This window comes from Mustela nigripes, chromosome 15, assembly GCF_022355385.1.
Source record: "Mustela nigripes isolate SB6536 chromosome 15, MUSNIG.SB6536, whole genome shotgun sequence".
Classification (NCBI taxonomy): domain Eukaryota; kingdom Metazoa; phylum Chordata; class Mammalia; order Carnivora; family Mustelidae; genus Mustela; species Mustela nigripes.
The window spans coordinates 8,046,453-8,066,114 of record NC_081571.1 but is presented as its reverse complement, the minus strand read 5'-3'; the positions used below and the strand labels follow the sequence as shown (position 1 = coordinate 8,066,114).

General features: G+C 41.2%; 1 protein-coding gene across 2 annotated transcripts in view; it reads right to left on the bottom strand.

Annotated features, from left to right (window-relative positions):
- The window catches only part of LOC132002552 (phospholipid-transporting ATPase IB), a 606,778-nt gene that overhangs the window by 415,256 nt on the left and 171,860 nt on the right, over nt 1-19,662 (bottom strand). For both annotated transcript variants that reach the window (XM_059377600.1, XM_059377601.1), the window contains 7 exons: nt 15,676-15,720; nt 13,704-13,779; nt 7,122-7,227; nt 6,316-6,398; nt 3,457-3,506; nt 1,190-1,259; nt 206-290 (listed from right to left, as the gene is read on the bottom strand). In XM_059377600.1, coding sequence (XP_059233583.1) covers nt 206-290; nt 1,190-1,259; nt 3,457-3,506; nt 6,316-6,398; nt 7,122-7,227; nt 13,704-13,779; nt 15,676-15,720 — 515 coding nt within the window. The remainder of the gene's footprint in view (nt 1-205; nt 291-1,189; nt 1,260-3,456; nt 3,507-6,315; nt 6,399-7,121; nt 7,228-13,703; nt 13,780-15,675; nt 15,721-19,662) is intronic.

Sequence of the window (19,662 nt, the reverse complement as noted above, 5' to 3'; positions counted from 1 at the left end):
ACATCCTGTCACTGTCATAGGCACAAAACACGGTGGGAGGGGCGTTGGGGGGGGCACTAGGAAAGTATATCCTATGAGGAAGCCAAGGGCTGCACGAAACACACACTGTTCATTCAGAAAACAACTGCTTCCCTGAAGCATCAGCCACAAACACATGAAAATACAACTTCGACGGTTAAAAACAACATTTCCAAATTTCACTTACCTTCCGTGGCAAAATATTCCAGATGGCACAGCGTTTCCTCCATGTATTTTGAATCTTTTGAGAGTCTCTCAAAAATGACATTATCCTTTAAAATAGAGAAACACTGTGACTGGCTATCCTTTAAATAAACCTTCCAGTCTGCATTCTAAACCTAACTTTGTTTTAATGATGCTTATCCAGTGTGTATGAGAATACTTGAGTGGCAAGCATAAATAGTATTGGCCAGAGTAAGTCATGAGCTTTGGAAAACGAATCGGGTATGAATGTGTCCAAACAAACACTTTTTGGGGAGAACCAAAAGTGTCAAGAGAATTATCAGGGACAATGGTGCCTATATTTATACAAATTTGCAAAATACATGCCCACATTTATAATACCTTTATGCAGAAGTGGAAAGGGTAACAGGCACATCCTAAATTGCTCAAATACACTCTTGCCTCCTGACCCTGCAGGAGCCCCTGGCCAGGAGGTGCACAGCCCATGAGGCACCGAACCCAGTTTAGTTAAGACACACTGAAGAACACAGCTCAGACCAACCGCTTCCAACCGCTGAAGTGATGACAAACCACAACAACTAAGAAAAGCTGCTAGTGAACACGTGCACACACACATGCGCACATGCACCATCTCAGGGTACTGAAAAGATTATCACAGGTCCATGTGAATCATTCGATCTTCCCAAAGTCAGAACCCACTAGCGGTAAACGAGACTCAGAAGTCATGCAGCAAGGATTCCGCACGACACAGCAAACTGCTGTTTCTGAAACCAACTGCTGGCTAAAAGCAAGCTTTCCGTAGGCCGCCACTGTCATGCTGGCCTGAACCACCACGATCTTCAGAGGACTTTTACTACCAGGTCAATTTTAAGATCAATCCGAAAGAGCCCTTCGACCTTGAGTAAACTCTCAGGGCAGGATGGGGACAACAGCCCGCAGAACACCGGAGCTGCCGAGGGCGCCCCACAAGTACCTAGCCAGTACTTACAGCCCCCTTACAGTAGAGCCGCAGTTGGCCGGAAGGAGTCCGAACAATCACAGACATTCTTTTTCTGTCACTTTGGGAGTAAGAAAAGAGAGAGATAGTCAGTCAACATTGGTCTGTAATGATAGGACACATGCCCCATGATTAAGCACCCAACAAATCAAAAGATGATCTGAGAGCCCTAAAAATGGCAAAGCTCCATTTTCCTTACCTTTTTCTTCAGAGCTGGGCTTTAACTGGATATTGCCTACTCTTTTTATTTATATATAATGGACATAAGCCTATTTTTCCCTCCCATGGAAACTCCCTGGCATAGCTATTTATAGCAGGAGAACAGAAATGGACTATTTGACCCTCTATTATGCACATTTAACTCACTCCTTATAATACTCTGTAAAAGTGTTATTTTATAGCTCAAAATTTTAGTAATCCGCCCAGTAAGGAGCAGAGGGGAAGCTTCACTATAAATCCACTTAGTCCAAAATCCCCTTGTGTCTTCTGTTAACTGGAGTAGAAAAAAATTAGAAATTCATAGAACACTCACTCCGGACTCAGCACTGAGGTGTGCCTTATTACTGCCCTCCCCTCTCCACCATGGACACTTCTGCACTCTTCTTTCATAACAACCCATGCTCACTCATAGAATCTTCAATGACTCCCCACTGCCTACAGATTCCAGTTCTTACTGACCTCCACACATCTCTGCAGCCAGGCCTCATCCCCTACGAGTCCTCCCATGCACTTGCAGGCCTCCCACACACCAGAAGACACAGCATGCTCTTTCTCTACACCTTCTGTCCCACGCCTTTTGCAGACATTTCATCCTCCTGAAACACATCCCAACCACAGTGGGCCCCAGACTGCCCACCCCATAAGAGGATTCCCAATGGACTCTTAGCTCCTAAGACTGAAGGATATTCTTTCCCAGCTTTGTGTAAATCCCCACATCCTAACCGACAGCACTCTGTCTGACCGAGATCTGAATTCTCTCTCAGCAAAGTTGCTAACCCAGCATCTCAGTTTCTAAATGTATAAAGCAAGGCCGCCACCAAGTACTGAGTATTGTTAGGATTCAGTGGCATCTGGAAAGAGAGGAGTCAACTACAATGAAATAGAACCACAGCTGTAACTACAAACAACCTTTTAACTCCCTAGTATTCCCCCAGAAAGTTTTTACTGTATCATGTCTCTATCCGTAGTCACCTGTTTTAACCCAATTCCCTTTTCTCCTCCTTATCCCTGTAATAACTGCTGGTCCCAGTTACCACAGTCACATAATAACATGGTCTCCAGGACATCCAGAAGAGATGGGACACAAAAGTCTGAAGCAACGTTTAGTGTGTTCCTTACCTCTGCAAACAGGGACACTGCCCCTACTCCCCTATATGAACCACTACTGTTATCAACCATCCTTCTTTCCCTCTAAAAGCCCATCCTCAAGGGCTCTTGAACCACCAAAGCTCAAGTTTGCAGTCCTAAAACCAAAGACGAGGGCTAGAAAGCATTTCCCTCAAGAGGGTTAAAAATTGATCTTTTTCAAACAGCTTTAAAGCCGACAGAGGAAATGTGGGAATCGTCTAACAAAGGTTATTGGAAAACCCCACTTTTACTAATGGGAAAACATAATTTTGAGGTAGCAACAGAACCTTGCTGTAGTACTGACACTGAGTTCAATGTTAAGAAAAGATACAAATCATTAAGAATTTTTTTAATAACAAGGGAAGCCAATTATTCAACAAATATTCCTGGGTCTTAAATTAAATAAACCATACTGGGGAAGAATGAGCTGGAATATATACAGGAGAACTGCCCAATTCGGACAAAGTCTCTGACGGGATGGACCGATCTTATCAGCTGCTGCTCGTCAGTTTCCCAGGCTGGGCATGAGAGCGCTCACAGGGAGCCCGAGGCAGGACCTCACGGGACATAAGAAAGGCCAACAGAAATAGGGCCCTATCACATACTCCAAACTATGCAGACATGTCTGCAGCTGCCGATGCCAGAACAGCAGGTCTGGAAATCTAAAGAGGAGGATATGGAAGCATAAGGTTTCATTTGGGAGAAAAAAAAAAAAAAAGAAAAATGATCTACTTTACTTTCTTTAATGAAAGTCACAAGTTCCAGAGAGGAGAGGGCTTGTGGAGATATATTTAATAAACTTAATACTTAGGTACTGTATTTAATCATGTTATACAATCTTGCAAACACCATGATGATGTTGTTAAATATATATGGAAGTTTTATTTCAACTGCATGAAAGAGAAACATACCTAGAAAATTCCAGCACGTTAAGGATTCCAAATGTCTGTTCCTGTCCCATCTAAAAGAAGAAAAGCAGGCTCTTACCTGAGGTGCAAAGTATTAAAATCTCAAAACGACATGTCCCCAATCACAAACCTCTCTGTACATACATCTCCCAGTCCTCCAGGACTTTCTCTCTCTCTCTCTCTATAATACATACATGTACATACACATATTCCCTCTCCCGCCCTCCCTCCTCTCCAACTCATTCTCTCTTCCCACCCTCCTGCAAAAGGCCTTTCCAACAGCTACGATTTCCCCACAAGCCAGTCCTATGGGGTCATAGCTCCCCCTTCTGGTAGAAGCTTCTCACTCTTCTCTAGAATGTCAAACAGCAGGCTGACACAGTGCCTTCCAACAGGCGAAAACATAGGACACAAGCTACACAGGTCAGCCTAAAACCCTGGGGCAGGTCATGCTTCTGAATTCAAAATTTTACAATTTTATATAAAAATGTATGCATACACCATGTGCCATAATTTCCCCCACGGAGTTCTGGGGCAACACCCTGTAATCCAACTCATCAATTTTCTACAGCAAAATGTAAGACTATTCACACTGAGATTCTTAAGACCACAAATGACCTCATGTCAGTTCTGGTTACATTTTGCTGCCGAATGCCTAAGTCCCCAAATATGGGGGAAAAACTTTTAGAATTCAAAGTTTCTTGGATTTTGGATTTTAGATTTAGAAATAAGGATTATGGATGTGCCTAAGACTCTAGGGCAATTAATCGAATGTTATTTTTCTTCAGGTTCTTCAAAGTTGGAACCTCAATATTCTCAATTTTTTCCAGAAGATTCTAGACTATGTGTGTACCACTTTCAAACCCCTTGATCAAACCTGCTCTCTATTTCCCTACTACATCACAGTGGAAAGAATGTGGGCTTTGGAATTCCTTACGAATTTGAATCCTTTGTCTGCCACTAAGTGTGTGGCTTCCTTAGGAATGGTGGTAGCATCTGTCCCCTAGGTTTGAGAGAAGCAATGAATGAAGCAACACGCAAATTACCAAGTGCACGACTGACACACAGCAGCACCGATCCATCATTACTGCCCTGCCACAACTCCCTACCCCTTCTCCACACACCCTGAAATACAACCAGCAACCCACCTCATCCAGCCTTCACTGGCCTTTATTCCCCTCCTCCTGCAACCGCCAGTTCATTCCGCTCAGCCTGTCCCAACTTGGTGAGACGCCTATTCAGAAATGTGCCCAATGGCACAAGTGCTGTGACTGCCAGGAGCCAACCCCTCTTCGCTATCCCATCAACCACCGTGCAACCATGTGTAGCCCACAGACTCACTGTTAAGATGACCAGTAGGGCCACCTCATGTAAAAAGCTGGTAACCGCCTTAAGAATGCAGGTTTGAGGATACTCTGGTATTTACAGTTAAACAGGATTTTGTAGTTATTATTGTGACCCTTATGCACCAGGTAGTCTTATTTACTTCCAGAAACATGGCCTTAAGAGGTTAATAAAAAGACGAAGAGGTGTTGATCCACTTTTGGTCAGCATCTACCGCCATGATGACAATGCCAGGGGGCTCTCTCTAGATCTCCATATTTATCCAGTACTGTGAGCAAAGCAAAAGCAGCCAGGCTCTTCTCATCTCTCCCACTTGTGTCCCATCAGTCCACACCTACGCTCAGTCCCCGTCACCGCAATGCAGAGAAAAGAGTAGCACCCATATGACAGAAAATCCTATAGCACATATCAAGTCTCCTTAAACTGAAGGGGGTAAAGACTTCATTTATGAGAAGCTTCTATGAAGTAAATTCAATACCCTGTCAGTTACTCTGTTAAACTTTAAAATAAAAATAATTATGATTTGATCTCTGCACTCCAGAAGAACCTGAAAGCTCCAAGAAATGGGCACACTGTAGGTGATATTTTCTAGGTATTGCATATAAGTATGAGAAAAATGTAGTATGGCTAAGTTAGGAATAACTATGTATTATGTAAATTAGAAGTGAATTTCAAATGCATTAACAAGGCCTAGGGATAGAAGGATGCACGAAGGCAAAAACTGTTCTAATTCATGAATCTGTCCCAAATGGAGGGGTGGGAAGGATGGCAGTAACTGCCTCCAGGCTCTCATCAACCCATCCTGTAGCAAAACGCAGCCCCTCTAACTGGTCAGCATTAAACATGCCAGCACCTTGCCCATCCTAACCAGCAATTTACCCCATTGCCCACCTCAAGGGTCCTTATTGGATGTTATTCTTGATTTACATTTTTTTTTCCTATCACCAAATTTCTCCCTCAGGCTTCCTGAACAGGGAAATTCAAAAATCAATCATAAAACAAATAAACCCTTGGTCCTAGGGAAAAGAAAAAACTCCTACAGATGCCAAAGATCTTCAGTGCCAACTCACTTCTCCCCCAGCCAGGGAGACGGAAGCCAGTGCACTGAGGGCTCTACTGTGCAAATACTCTGGGTGCCAAGGCCGCAAAGACAGAGCCGCAGATCCCGCCCTCTGGACCTGTGGCCCATGTGGCTAGTCCCCTGACCACTGCAGAACAAAGAGCAGGCTTGCTTGCTTCTGTACTACAAACCACACCAGTGTATGAAAGACTTTTGGAGAAGCATCTCCGAGAGAGAAAAACGCCTGCAACACAAACACAACAAGAATAAGCTTAGAGAATCAAGTGATACCAGCAACTTCACCACGGATCTGGTTTCTCACAGAAAAAAAAAAAAGAAAAAGAAAAAAAAAATGAATGTAGCTATCCTGTTTCCATCAGACATGTTATTTCAAACACAGAGTCTTCAAAAAAGTCGGTGATGCACAAGGGGAAGAAATGCCCAGGCTTGTCACTCACTGCTTCTATGATGACCGAGTATGGCGTTCTGGCCGTGAAGACAAAACCCAGCTTCCTAGCTCCCTTCACCAACGCAGCTTCATCTGTCAAGAGAGTTGATGAGGCATTGACTCATCACACGTAATGGTAGACTTCTGCCGAGCCTGTGTTATTTTTCAAGTTAACCAAACCCACAGCAGTTGGAGAGGCCTGGCCTCCATGTTCGGTTAAGGATATAGGAGGCACTCACTCACTCCCAGCACCAGGGTTCTGAGGGGCAGCACTTCTGTTAGGTGGGAAGACAGGAGCGATGGCATATCTACTATTCTCGGTGGGGGTCAAGTTCTCCCTAAGAAACTTAAGCAACATTCCCATGACTTTCTGACTAAATTTCTTCTCTGAGTGAGGCAGTGTTTCAGTTCTAGTCTGGGAGGATTCAGTGCGCCAGGAAGTGGGTCAAGAGTTAACACCCAGCTTAGTTCCACCAGCAGCTGAAAGATCTACGCTGAGTGGACAGTGAAGAGAGAAGCAGCGCTCCCTCCCCTGTGAGTTTTTCTTGTGCAGGGTCGTCAGCTATGACATGCAAGAAGGCCAGGGTCTCATCTTGCTGTCACAGTGTTACAGAGTCAGGAGGGCTCAGCACAACCTTTCTGTGGCTTTATCACTTGTCACCATAACCTGTAAACCACACGAGGCCAGAGGCAAACCGTGGCGTCTTTGTAGGGCATGCCGCCCCACTACTACCCCCTACCACCTGACAAGTACCTGCAAACACCCAAGTCTCCAGAGAAGGGGACAGTGGGGCACACCCAGCCCGGGGCCCTCACCTGGGGAGGAGGCCTGGTAGATGATGTTATCTCCATCCTTCTCGGGGACCACGGTGTGGCACACGGCCAGGAGCGTGAGAAACTCCTGTATGCACGGAGCTGTGGGCTATAGACATACGGGCAAGATCATGCGTTAAACCATCGCAGTTAGATTCGCCATCCTCGGCTTAGAACACTTTGCCGGCTTCCCACCCCCTCTAGAACAAAGGTTGAGACCCCAGCCTGGACTCTGTGCTCCCCAGGATCTGGCGGCTACTCCCCATCCGGTTCCAGCTCCCCCTCCCACTTCCATCCCGCAAGCTCCACCCACTGCTCTGGTTGGCAGCTCCTCAAACAGGCGGCTCTCCCTTCCCCCGCCCTGCAGCCGGTTCTTACTCATCCTCCAGGCTGCAATTCAACAGTTGCTTCATCTGAAAAGTCCACTATCACTCTGCTTTTGGAACATCATTTTTTTTTAACTAAAAAAAATTTTTATTGTGTTATGTTAGTCACCATAAAGTACATCATTAGTTTTTGATGTAGTGTCCCATGATTCATTGTTTGTGTATAACACCCAGTGCTCCATGCAATCCATGCCCTCCTTGACACCATCACCAGGCTCACCCAACCCCACCCCCCTCCACACTGTTTTCCAAAGTGACAGTACCAATCTGCATTCCCACCAACAGTCGGATTTCATTCTTGAGGTGCTAAGCCTGAGGTCAGGCGAGAACAAGGTGTGCGCCCTTCCCCCAGGGTTCTTCCAGCACATGCCTGTTGCAACACTTCAAGCACTCCTGCACTCACAGGCTTCCTCCCACATCTGTAAGACCCAGGAGCGCTAGCAGGTCATCTGCCTTCCTCACCACTGTAACCCCGGGCCCTGCAGACAGAAGGCACTCGACTCTATGTTGGATCAACCAAACAGGTGAGTCCCTGTTCTTTCTCTTCCATTGTCCTAGCACTCACTACTCTACACCATGTCTGCTCTTTACCTTAGTCATTGCTTAAACCCTGTAAGGCAGTGAAACCCATGCCTAGTCCTTAAAAAATAAAAATAAAAAATAAAAATAGCCATCCTGGATATGTATTTAATATATTTCTCCCACCCCACACACACTCTCTTTATAATTTTCATTGGGATTAGACTAGGATGTCCTAATGCTGTTTGCCCATATAAGAATACAGAATGCTTATTTATTAAAGACTTTTAACACATCTAATATGTATATAGGTGCTGGCACACTATCTTCTTATCTTTTATTCATTCAAAAAATATCTCCATGCCCACCATACATGAGGTGCTGCACTAGGCATTTTATCTATTGCTTTTTATATCATGAATAGAATCTTAATTCTATCATGTTTCACAAGTGTCCATTCAGATGTAAGTAAAAACACTGAATTTGATAAATGAATTTCATGTCCAAGTGTAATTACCCTCTTGCTGGCCCTCTGAGTTTCAGGGGACTCTCCTGGGTTTTAAGGCAGACAATTATTTTATCACCCACAAATGATGACGTTTTCTTTCCTTTTCTAACACATACACTTGAGTTCTCACTTGCCCACTCAGGCTAGCACTTCGGGAGGGTGTTCAAAGCCAGGGGTGACACCAGGCCTCCTTGTCCTTGGGTTATTTTAACACCAAAGTCTTTAATTTTTCACTGTTTGATAGGCAGCTGGCTATGCATTCTAGAGAGATTTGTATTTGCACATTCAAGAAGCAATTCTGTGATTTCTAATTTTGGCAGAGTTTTTGCCTGGGTTTTTTAGTCACAAATGGACAGTGACGAGTATTTTAAAAACATTCATAGTTTATTCTCTGACCTGTTAATGTGATTTAAGAGCAGCTGTATGGAAGCAAATCACAACTGTTCACATGCCTACTTCTTATCAGCCTCTGGGAAAAGGACATGCACAATTATAGTTCAGTAAAGTCAAAAAGTTAGAGGATTTTCAAGTTCCCCAAGGTCTACACTACAAAAATGCTAAGAAATTTTCCCCAAAAGCACTGTGACAACTAGACTTCGATCCCAGATTGCCTTCCCCACCTGCAAACCTCTCCTCATATCTCACTAGCCAAAATTGTGTCAGGCTCCATCCACACCCCTGACCAGCACCATGGCTGGAACCAAGCTCCCAAGCCATCTAACCACACCTCGTCCAACAGGCTGGAAATCAACCACAGTGATGTCAGGTAATGGAATCTTTTGCTGAAGTGAAAAGTGACTGTCTCTAGGAAAATCAGTTATTAGTGTTTGGGGGATATACTTAAAACATAATGTTAATTTCTTGAGAAGGCAGGATTTTAAAAAATTACATTCAGTGTGATCTCAATATCTGCGGTGTCCCCATGTATGGAAAGGAATAGGTTGAAATGTTAACAGTAATTTGCAGCAAAGGACAAAAAGGGTTTTAGGGGATTAAAAAAAATTTCTTTATACTCTGTTTTCTGCAGTGAAAATAAATTTCTTTTTATGTAGAGGCCCCCACTCCCTCCAAGTTTCTGAGAGTCATCACAGCAGCTTAGAAAACTGGCTCTCCAAGACAGGACATTCTGTCGACTGCCAGCAACAGAAGAGTCCCACATTCCAACATCCTCTCCCTGTGCCACTTTCCACCACGTCCCACTCTCAGGCAGTCTCTCCCAGTCCTCGCTGATGTGGATCACCAGGCCCTGCAGCCCTTTTGGTGAATAATCCCTCTTCCAAACTGGTAGGGCCATCCTGCCCCTGTCTGCCATGCCGAAATGTGCCCCCAGGCTTGATCTAGTGGCTAAGGTGGGAGATGGGGACAGACTCTGAGGAGGGTAAGCAGTTTCTGGCAAGACATCTGCTTTAGCTGAGACCTGGTCACAGGACACGAGGAAGCCACCATCTTCTATGAAGGGCAGTGGACCACTTCTGCAGGCCCACACGTTCCAGAGGAACCTGGGAGTCTCAGGTTCTCAGGTACCTCTACCCAGGAGACCCCAACCCTAGCCCCAGTGTCTCCTTCCTACTAGACTTCAGTGCAGATGATTTTGTGAGGCTGCCAATACAGACCTTCTAAGAAGCTTGGCCAGTTTTACAATTAAGACTTGGGCCTGGTCTTTGGCAGTAGAGGCCTCAGCGGTAGGAGTTGAAGGAAATATTGAAAGGCTCCCAAATACAACTTTGACTTCCATAATGGGACTTACATTGGTAATTCATTGACCTGGGATTATTGTTCTCTCTGTGTGATGGGAAACGGTGATCAGCAACAACCAGTTCCACAGACAATTCAATGAAATAGAAACGCATATGTAAAAATGTAGTATATGGAAAGAAAAACAAAGATTACTTTCTCCTGCATCTGTGAACTATGAAGTCCTGCACATCACCTCATCCCACAGTGAAACATGAAAGCAGGTCTTTGATTACAGACAAAGAGAAAATACTTCTGAGAGCTATAAAGAGAGTTGCACACACTCACAAATTAAGTTTCCACTTTGAGTGGTAGGCCAGACAACATTCCTAGAGATTAAAAAAAAAAAAAAATCCCTAAGACATAACCTTTCTAACTTTGTTCTCTAGTTAACCTGACATTCTGTAATAAACCAGAAAAAGGAGACAAGCTCCACTTGCAGCTTATGGATAAGAAGTTTGTGATCTATTTTATGAGACTGAAACACTGCCTACTGCGCTAAGAAGGCACTTGTAATCCATTTTAAACAACTGCTCCATGTTTAAAATTGAATTTTCCATGGGTTGATTCTTTAATAAGCAAATTCTGTCTTGGCTATCAGTGACACAAAGCTAGAAACATAGTCTTAAGAGAACTATGGGTCCCTTAAGGGACCCAGGAAATAAAAATGATGACCCAGGAAAAACAAAAATTCTGTAGCAGATGGAAGTACTCTCTTGGGAGGAAAGTAAAGGTTTTCTTGATCCAAATGCTTTAATTTTAGTCAATGGTCCCAAGACAATTTAGATAAGAATGTGGGATATCCATAGGCTAAAATCCTGAAATGCTTCTTCCCTTTCCTCAACCATATTTTGGTAAAATAACCAAGTTACCTAACAAGCTCTGTATTTAAGGTGCATTAGGTACATTTAATCCAATCTCACATTTTCTGAAAGAAAAATATTGGAACCTGTGGTCTACATTGCTTATAATTGAGCTAGAAGTTAAATGTCAATGGGATAATTCGCGCAGTAGCCAAGATGAAGAACATTTCAGAAGGCTTTTAACATAGCTTTAAAAAATATTAAACTTAGGCAAGTAGGCTTTTACTAAAAAATTAGAAAATAAATTCTCTAATCCATGGGCCCATTATGCATTTAATGACCTATGAGTGTCCAGATTATTAAATTAGCCTTTAAAGTCTTTATGTTTTCATTGATGCTTATGATAACCTAAGTCAGGGCTTCCTTTTCATAAGGGCTGCATCTGCCCCTACTCTCAAAGGTCAAGAAGCCAAGCTCCTTGGCTCAGGAGGGTAGAAAGTGAGGAGGAAAAGGAAGAAAAAAGGAGCTCACTAACTTCTGTAAGAGCAGGGTTCCTTCCAAAAATGCCTTCCATTGGCCATGGGGCAGGAAATGTTCATTAGAGGAATCCTAATCTAAGCTCAGATCTCCACTCAAAGATCAAGAGAGGACAGGCTCCAGAAGAGCATGTAGTCAGCAATCAAAAACCCAGGGCACACGTCTTGTATGTGTATATAAAATCAATTGAACTCAGTATTTCAAGATTCCAAAAATGGGATCCCAGCAGCAAATAGAGTATGTCTCCCACTGATCTCTTCTCCAAATGAGATTTGCCCTCTGTCCACTGGTTTTCTGTACTACCCCATACTTTAGGTGAAGGCAAATACCATTTAGTATGGGTGCCCACAGTGCTCACATTGCAACAATTACATTAGCCCTAACACCCACCAAAGAGATCAAACTCCTTTACAGAAAACGGTCATTTTCTCAGGGAGTGGTACCACACCTATCGCCAGGTTCAGAGGTATACAATGGCTCCTAGTGATTTTACATCTGTTCCCCCCATTAAAACCTTTGAGTGTTTTTTATTTATCTCTCTTCCCCTAGTTCCTATCAAGGTGACTGATATAAACTACCAAGATGAATGAATAGACAAATGAGTCTCTTATTTTAACACTCATGTGCTGCTGTTCCTGAGTCTACCCTGGGATGCCGAGGTACTCCCTGCACTAGGCTCACCTCACTTCCTCTGCTCCTTTCTCACCTACTGATCTGGGCCAGGAAAACAAACATGAAAGGAGACTAACAGCAATCTCCCAGGCCTTGAGGACAGCCTTCTACCTCCTTTCCCATTCACTCCCTCCCAAACTGAATGGATACATTTAGGCTACTTAAGCACTCTCTGAGTACTATTTGAGAGTACCTGAATCCTTTTTCAGAAAGCAAGTCCTCACAAGGCCCATGTGTCCTCTGAAATCCTTGATTAAAGCTACCCTCCTCCACAGAAGTTTCCTCTGAGATGCCACTCTTCTGCTTGGAGAACCTCTGGTCTAGTAGCTGGACCTACTTCTAACATTAAAATTCAAAGAAAGAGACCACATCCATGCCTGTGAGTGTGACACAGAGAATGGACTTCAGCAGCACCCACTGTGTGGACTGGGACCACTGCAGCAGCATCACAGGAGGCTGAAGCAGCTGCCCCCCAGCATGTGGACGTGGGTGCCTTACACACTTACATTTGAGAACCATGGCTGGGAAGGTTCTAGCATCAACAAATGGGCAAGTGCAGTGGAGAAAAGGAAATTTCCTCACTGAGAATTAAGAGAAATATTAAATATATTTGTACCTTAACAAAACTTTGAAATGATGAAGTTTTAATTTTGCTCATGTGTATTTCACTTTAAAACTTTTTTCAGAAAAAAAAAAATCAGATCTAATCTCTACTGATTGAACTGGTTACAAAATGTTTTGATCATTACTTTTCTAAGTTGGAATTTTCAAAGTAGCTTTTGAAACAAATTTAGGCGATCCTATAGTTAATCCTGTTGTTGGAATAGTCAAGATAATGTGATGTCATAGTTAAGAATCCAACAGACTAAGGTTCTGAGTCTCATTACTAGATTTGTTTGCTGGCAACTCTTGGCCAACTCAATATTGCCATGCAGCTTCCTATCACTTTTCTGGGGTGACTCAATTGCTAGAGGAAATACACAGCAAATGTTCAGCACACAGTAGGATGTTGTTTTGCCTTACTTTTCTTCCCTAAATTATCCTGGTCCAAACATACTGAGATTGCTTTTCAAAATGCATGACCACTTAGATTCACAACTGTGAAGATATAGTACTGCAGAAATCTTAAAAAGCAAAAAGAAATCCACAATGTTAGAGAATTCCATGGTAAGACTCATCGTACGTAATCTTGCTGTGCGACTTTCTATCTTCACCACATATTTAATCCAGGCTTCATTAACTTATGCAGAGTGATAACCTCATAGCATTTATTTAAGATCACTTCTTTGAATACTAACACCAGAAAAGTAAAACTGCATCTCTTCCCCAAGGTCCAAAATAGCAAATTTCAAGACACTATACATACACATGAATAGAAGAGCACCACAAACTATGTAATATCCAAGAAGCAAAACGGTGGCCTTACGTGATGATCTTCAATGTTCTTCAAGAGCCTGGGGTCATCAAAGTCGCATGAGTCACTAGGGGGAGGAGGTATCCGGCTGTGAGAGACACCAGAAAATACTTAATCAGTTCAGAAGTTCCTTTAAAATAAGCACAAATCTAGTAAGAATCTGTCTTCAAGAAAATCTACACCTAAAAAACCTATTGATTTATATTCAACTTCTAAAGATTTGGAATACTGTATATTATTTCAAGCCTTGAGACAGAAAAATTTAGCCCTACTATAAGCAAAATATTTTATAAGTTGTGATAAACAATGACATAGTTACAAAGAAGAAACAGGCAGGGGTCAAACTTTGTCACTTTGGTTGGTCTGTTTAACTTCTACCAGGAAAAACTTTGGAGTATCTGCTCAAAGCAAGTAAAATAAGAGGAATGACTGCATTGCATCTGTGCAATCATTTACAGCCAGAGCTCATATGCAGGAGGGAGAAGGAGGCAAATAATTATGAGGAAGGAAGCTTGCTATGATGGCTGTGTGCTAGCACAATGAAGAAAATGTGAATGGTTAAGTATATTCGTGTATCCCCACTTCCTCCTGAATCTCCTTCTTCAGGACAAAGACAGTGGCCAAAGAAGAAGTGGCCATAGTCCAGGTGATGTCAGTCTGAACTCTGGATATCAGAGTTTCAGTACAGCAGAAACCACCAGCTTAGAAGAGGAAGCACCTAGAACTCAAGCTGATGCCCCCAGCAGAACCTTGGGAATGTTGAGGAAATGGCAGCTGTCCAATTAAGGGAACATGGGAAGCAGGAGGGGCTCCAGGCCCACTGGAGGAAGAGGCAGCCTGCAGGAACCCTCCTTCATCCCTTGCAGCCAGCTAACTAAACCTTTTGCACCCAGCAAGCCATGGAAGGTTTATCATTTAGAGACGATAAACCAGAGTAACCATGGACCCAGCCACACTGGGCAGACAAGTAGGTATAGGGTAGGGACTTCTCCCAAGACAGGAGTTTTAAGTGAAATCCTTTCTACTCAGATAAGTATGATCACTGGCCCTCTGCCTCCACTCAGTTCCCATAACAGATGCAGCCAAATTTACAGCCTGGAGAGTTCTTCTCATGAGAAGAAAACTGAGCAGTTCACAAGAAATACAGATGATGACATCCAGAGACCCTCTAATATTAAACAGTCGGTCCTAACTAATCATTGCATAGGGAAGCCAGTCCATCATCAATTAAACCATCTCCCCTACACACGCAGCCCTATCAATCAGCTTTGTTAGTACATAAATCTAAAAACATGAGCACATATCACCACTAATCCTAAGAGAAATGCAAATCAAAACCAAAATGAGATACCACTTCACACCCACTGGGATGGCTATTATATATAGTAAAGAAACAGAAATTAACGAGTGTCATATATGGGAAAACTGTGTGCTACTGACAGAAATGTAAATGGTACAACTGCTATGGAAAACAGTTTGGTGGTTCCTCAAAATTTAAAATTACCACACAGCCCACCAATCCCACTTCTAGGTATATACGCATATGAACTGAAAGCAGAGAACCAGATACTTATATACCAATGTTCATAACAGCATTAATCACACTAGAAAAGGTAGAAAAAGTCCAAATTTCCATCACCAGATGAATGGATATGCAAAATGTGGTATGCACAATGAAATATTATTCAGCCTTTAATGAGAATAAAATCCTGATATATGCTGCAATATGTATGTTACAACTTTGAAGACATTATGCTAAGAAGTGGGAAGTGAGTGGGAAGTACTAAACTAAGGACTTGCTATTTTTTGTTAAATTCTTGTAGTTCTACTACACTTTTAAGATCATATTCATGTTTAAAATTTTAATTTGGTTTTCTCTTGGGACAACAAATATGAAATTTTATTTACAAAATATTCAGATAAAAATGTAATACAGAATAGTTCCTTCCCACTAAAGCATCAAAAAGTGCTAGTATCCACTTACCAAAAATCATCTGACGATGGTTCTCTTGTCAATTCTGGAAAATGACTGCCAGAAAGAGGGAAACAGAGGGGTAACAAAACTGTAATCAAAAGAGGCACTCACATAAAAACATTCTGCAAGATAGATCATAGAGAGACCATGCAATAGTCTTCATAAATTTAAGAAAACTGAAGTCCTACCAAGCATCATTTCCAACTATAATGGTATGACCAGAAAGCAATTACCAGGATGAAGCTGAAAATTCACAAATATGTGGGGACTAAACAATATGCTACTGAGCAACCAATGGGTCAAAGAGAAATCAGAAAATATGTTGAGACAAAGGAAAAATGGAAATACCGTATGGTAAAACTTAAGGGATGTAGCAAAATCAGTTCTGAGAAGGAAGTTAGTAGTGACAAATGCCTATATCAAAAATCAAGAAAAATCTCAACCTAATTTTACACCTCAAAAAAACTAGAAAAGAAGAAATGAAACCCAAAGTTAGTATAAGTTAGAAAGTAGCAAAGATTAGTGCAGAAATAAATGAAATAGAGGGGAAAAAAGACAATAGAAAACATCAGGGAAACTAACAGCCGGTACTTGGAAAAGATAAACAAAATTGACAAACCTTTAGCTAGAGTCATCAAGAAAAAAAAAAAAAAAGAGGACTCAAAATCAGAAATAAAAGAAGAGAAATTATAACTAGTAACACAGAAATATAAGAGATCATAAGACACTACTATGAGCAATTATATACCCTGGAAAACCTATAAGAAATGGATGAATTCCAGGGTTCCTGGGTAGCTCAATGACTTAAGCCTCTGTCTTTGGCTCACAGTCCTGGGATCAAGCCCTACATCTGGCTCTCTGCTCAGCAGGGAGCCTGCTTCCCCTTCTCTCTCTCTGCCTGCCTCCCTGCCTACTTGTGATCTCTCTGTCAAATAAATAAATAAAAATCTTAAAAAAAAAAAAAGAAATGGATAAATTCCTAGAAACATACAGATGAAGACTGAATCATGATAAAACAGAAAATCTTAGACTGATTACTAATAAGGAGATTAAGTCAGTAATGAATAACCTCCCAACAGTCAAAAGTCAGGTTCAGACAGCTTCATTGGTGAATTCTCCCAAACATTCAATGAGAATACCAATCCTTATCAAAGTCTTCCCAACAACAGAGAGAAACCCAAATTCATTTTACAAGGTCAGCATTACCCTGATACAAATATCAGACAAGGGCACCGCAAGAAAAGAAAATTAGAGGCCAATACCCCTGATGAACACAAGTGCAAACATCCTTAGCAAAGTAATAGAAAAGTGAATTCAGCAATACATTTAAAAAATCATACACCATGCTCCACTGAGACTTATTCCAGGGATAAGGGATGGTCCAATATCTGCACTCAATCAATATGACACACCACATTAACACAATGGAAGATAAAAATCACATGACCATTACACTACCTGCAAAAAGAGCATTAAACAAAAATTCAACATCCATTTATGATAAAAACTCTCAACAAAGTGGGTATAGAGGGAATATATATCAACGTAATAAAGACCATATATGACAAGCCCACAACTAACATCATAGTCATTAGTGAAAAGCTAAAAGCTTTTCCTCTAAGATTGGGAAGAAAAAGGTGCCCACTTTTGCCACTTTTTTTCAACACAGCACCGGATGTCCTAGTCACAGCAATCAGGCAAGAAAAATGAAAGCCTCCCAAACCAGATATAAGTAAAACTGTCACTATTTAGAGATAACATGATACTATATATAGAAAACCCTAAAGAATAAACAAATAGGGATGCCTGGGTGGCTCAGTTGGTTGGACGACTGCCTTCGGCTCAGGTCATGATCCTGGAGTCCCGGGATCGAGTCCCGCATCGGACTCCCAGCTCCATGGGGAGTCTGCTTCTCTCTCTGACCTTCTCCTCGTTCATGCTCTCTCTCACTGTCTCTCTCTCAAAGTAAATAAAATAAAAAATCTTTTAAAAAAAATAAACAAATAACTCTTAGAATAAATGAATTTAGTATAGCTGTAGGATAAAAATCAATGCAGAAAGGTCTGTTGTATTTCTATACATTAATAATGAACTATCAGAAAAGAAATTTTAAAAATCCCATTTATAGTTGCATCCAAAAAAATACCTTGGAATCAATTTAAGCAAGGAGATAAAAAAAAAACTGTACACTGAAAACTGTAAGACAAGAAAGAAACTGAAGATAAAATAAATGGAAAGATACTCATGTTTGTAGACTAGAATTTATATTGTCAAAATGTCTATACTACCCAAAGCAATCTACAGAGTCAATCCAATCCCTGCCAAAATTCCAACAGCATTTTTCACAGAAATAGAACAAACAATTCTAATTTATATGGAACTACAAAGATCCAAATTGCCAAAGGAAGCTTGAGAAACAAAAACAAAGCTAGGGGCATCACACAGTCTGATTTCAGACTAATACTAATCAAAGTAGTACCATATTGGCATAAAAAGGGAGCCCAAAATAAAATCCACACGCTAAGGGTCAGTTAATTTATGATTAAAGTGCCAAGAATACTTAATGGGGAAGAGACAATCTCTTCAATAAATGAGAACACTTGCCAGCTACATGCAAAATAATCAAACTGCACCACTATCTTATACTATATACAAAAATTAACTCAAAATGGACTAAAGACTTGAATGTTAGACCTGAAACCATAAAAACCCTAGAAGAAAATATAGGTAGTAAACTCCTTGACACTGGTCTTGATAATGATTTTTTTGATCTGACACCAAAAGCAAAGGCAGCAAAAGCAAAAATAAACAAGTGTGGGACTACATCAAACTAAAAAGTTTCTGTATAGCAAAGGAAATCAACAAAATGAAAAGGCAACCTACCTATGGGAGAAAATAATTATGGATCTTATATCTGGTAAGGGGTTAATTTAATATCCTATACATAGATACATATAAATAGCACACAAAAAAAAAGCCAATCTGATTAAAAGTGGGCAGATCTGAGTAAACATTTTCCCAAAGAAGATATACAGATGATCAACAGATACATAGAGAGGTGTTCAACATCACTAATCATCAGGGAAATGAGAATCAAAACCCTAACGAAATATCACCTCCTACCTGATAAAATGGTTAGAAGAAATAACAAATGTTGTCAAAGGTGTGGAACTCTTGTATGCTGTTGGTGGGAATGTAAATTTTTACAGCTGCTATGGAAAATGGTATGGAGGTCCTCAAAAAATTAAAAATAAAACTACCATATGACCCAGCTATTCCAATTCTGGGTATTTATCCAAAGAAAATGAAAATATTAACTCAATGATACATGCACTCCATGTTCACTGCAGCATTACTGACAATAGTCAAGATACAGAAAAAAACCTCAGTCTATCAGTAGATGAATGGATAAAGAAAATGTGGTACATACATACAATAGAATATCATCCAGCCATAAAAAGGAAATCTTGCCATTTGTGACAATATGGATAGACCTTGAGGGTATTATGCTAAGTGAAACAGGTCAGACACAGAAAGACAAATACCATATAATCTTACTTAAATGTGCACTCAAAAAAAAAAAAAAAAAAAAAAAAGGCAACAGCAGCTCATAGATACAGAGCATAGATACAGTTACTGGTTGCCAGAGGCAGGGGGTAGGGAGGGACTAAACAGGTGAAAGGGGCAAAAGGTACAAAACTCCCTTAAAATAAGTAACATGGGAATTGACATACAACATTGAGACCATAGTTTATAATAAATATTATATTGCATATTTGAAAGTTGCTAAAAGAATAGACCTTAAATTTGCATCACAAGAAAAAATAAATTGTTTAACCATATGTGATGACAGTGGTAAGTAGACCTCTAGTGGTGAACATTTTGTAGTATATACCAACACTGAATCATTATGTTGTACATCTGAAACTAATAATGTTACATATCAACTAAAGGTTGATTAAAAAAAAAAGACAGGCATTCAAGTCAAAATACGAG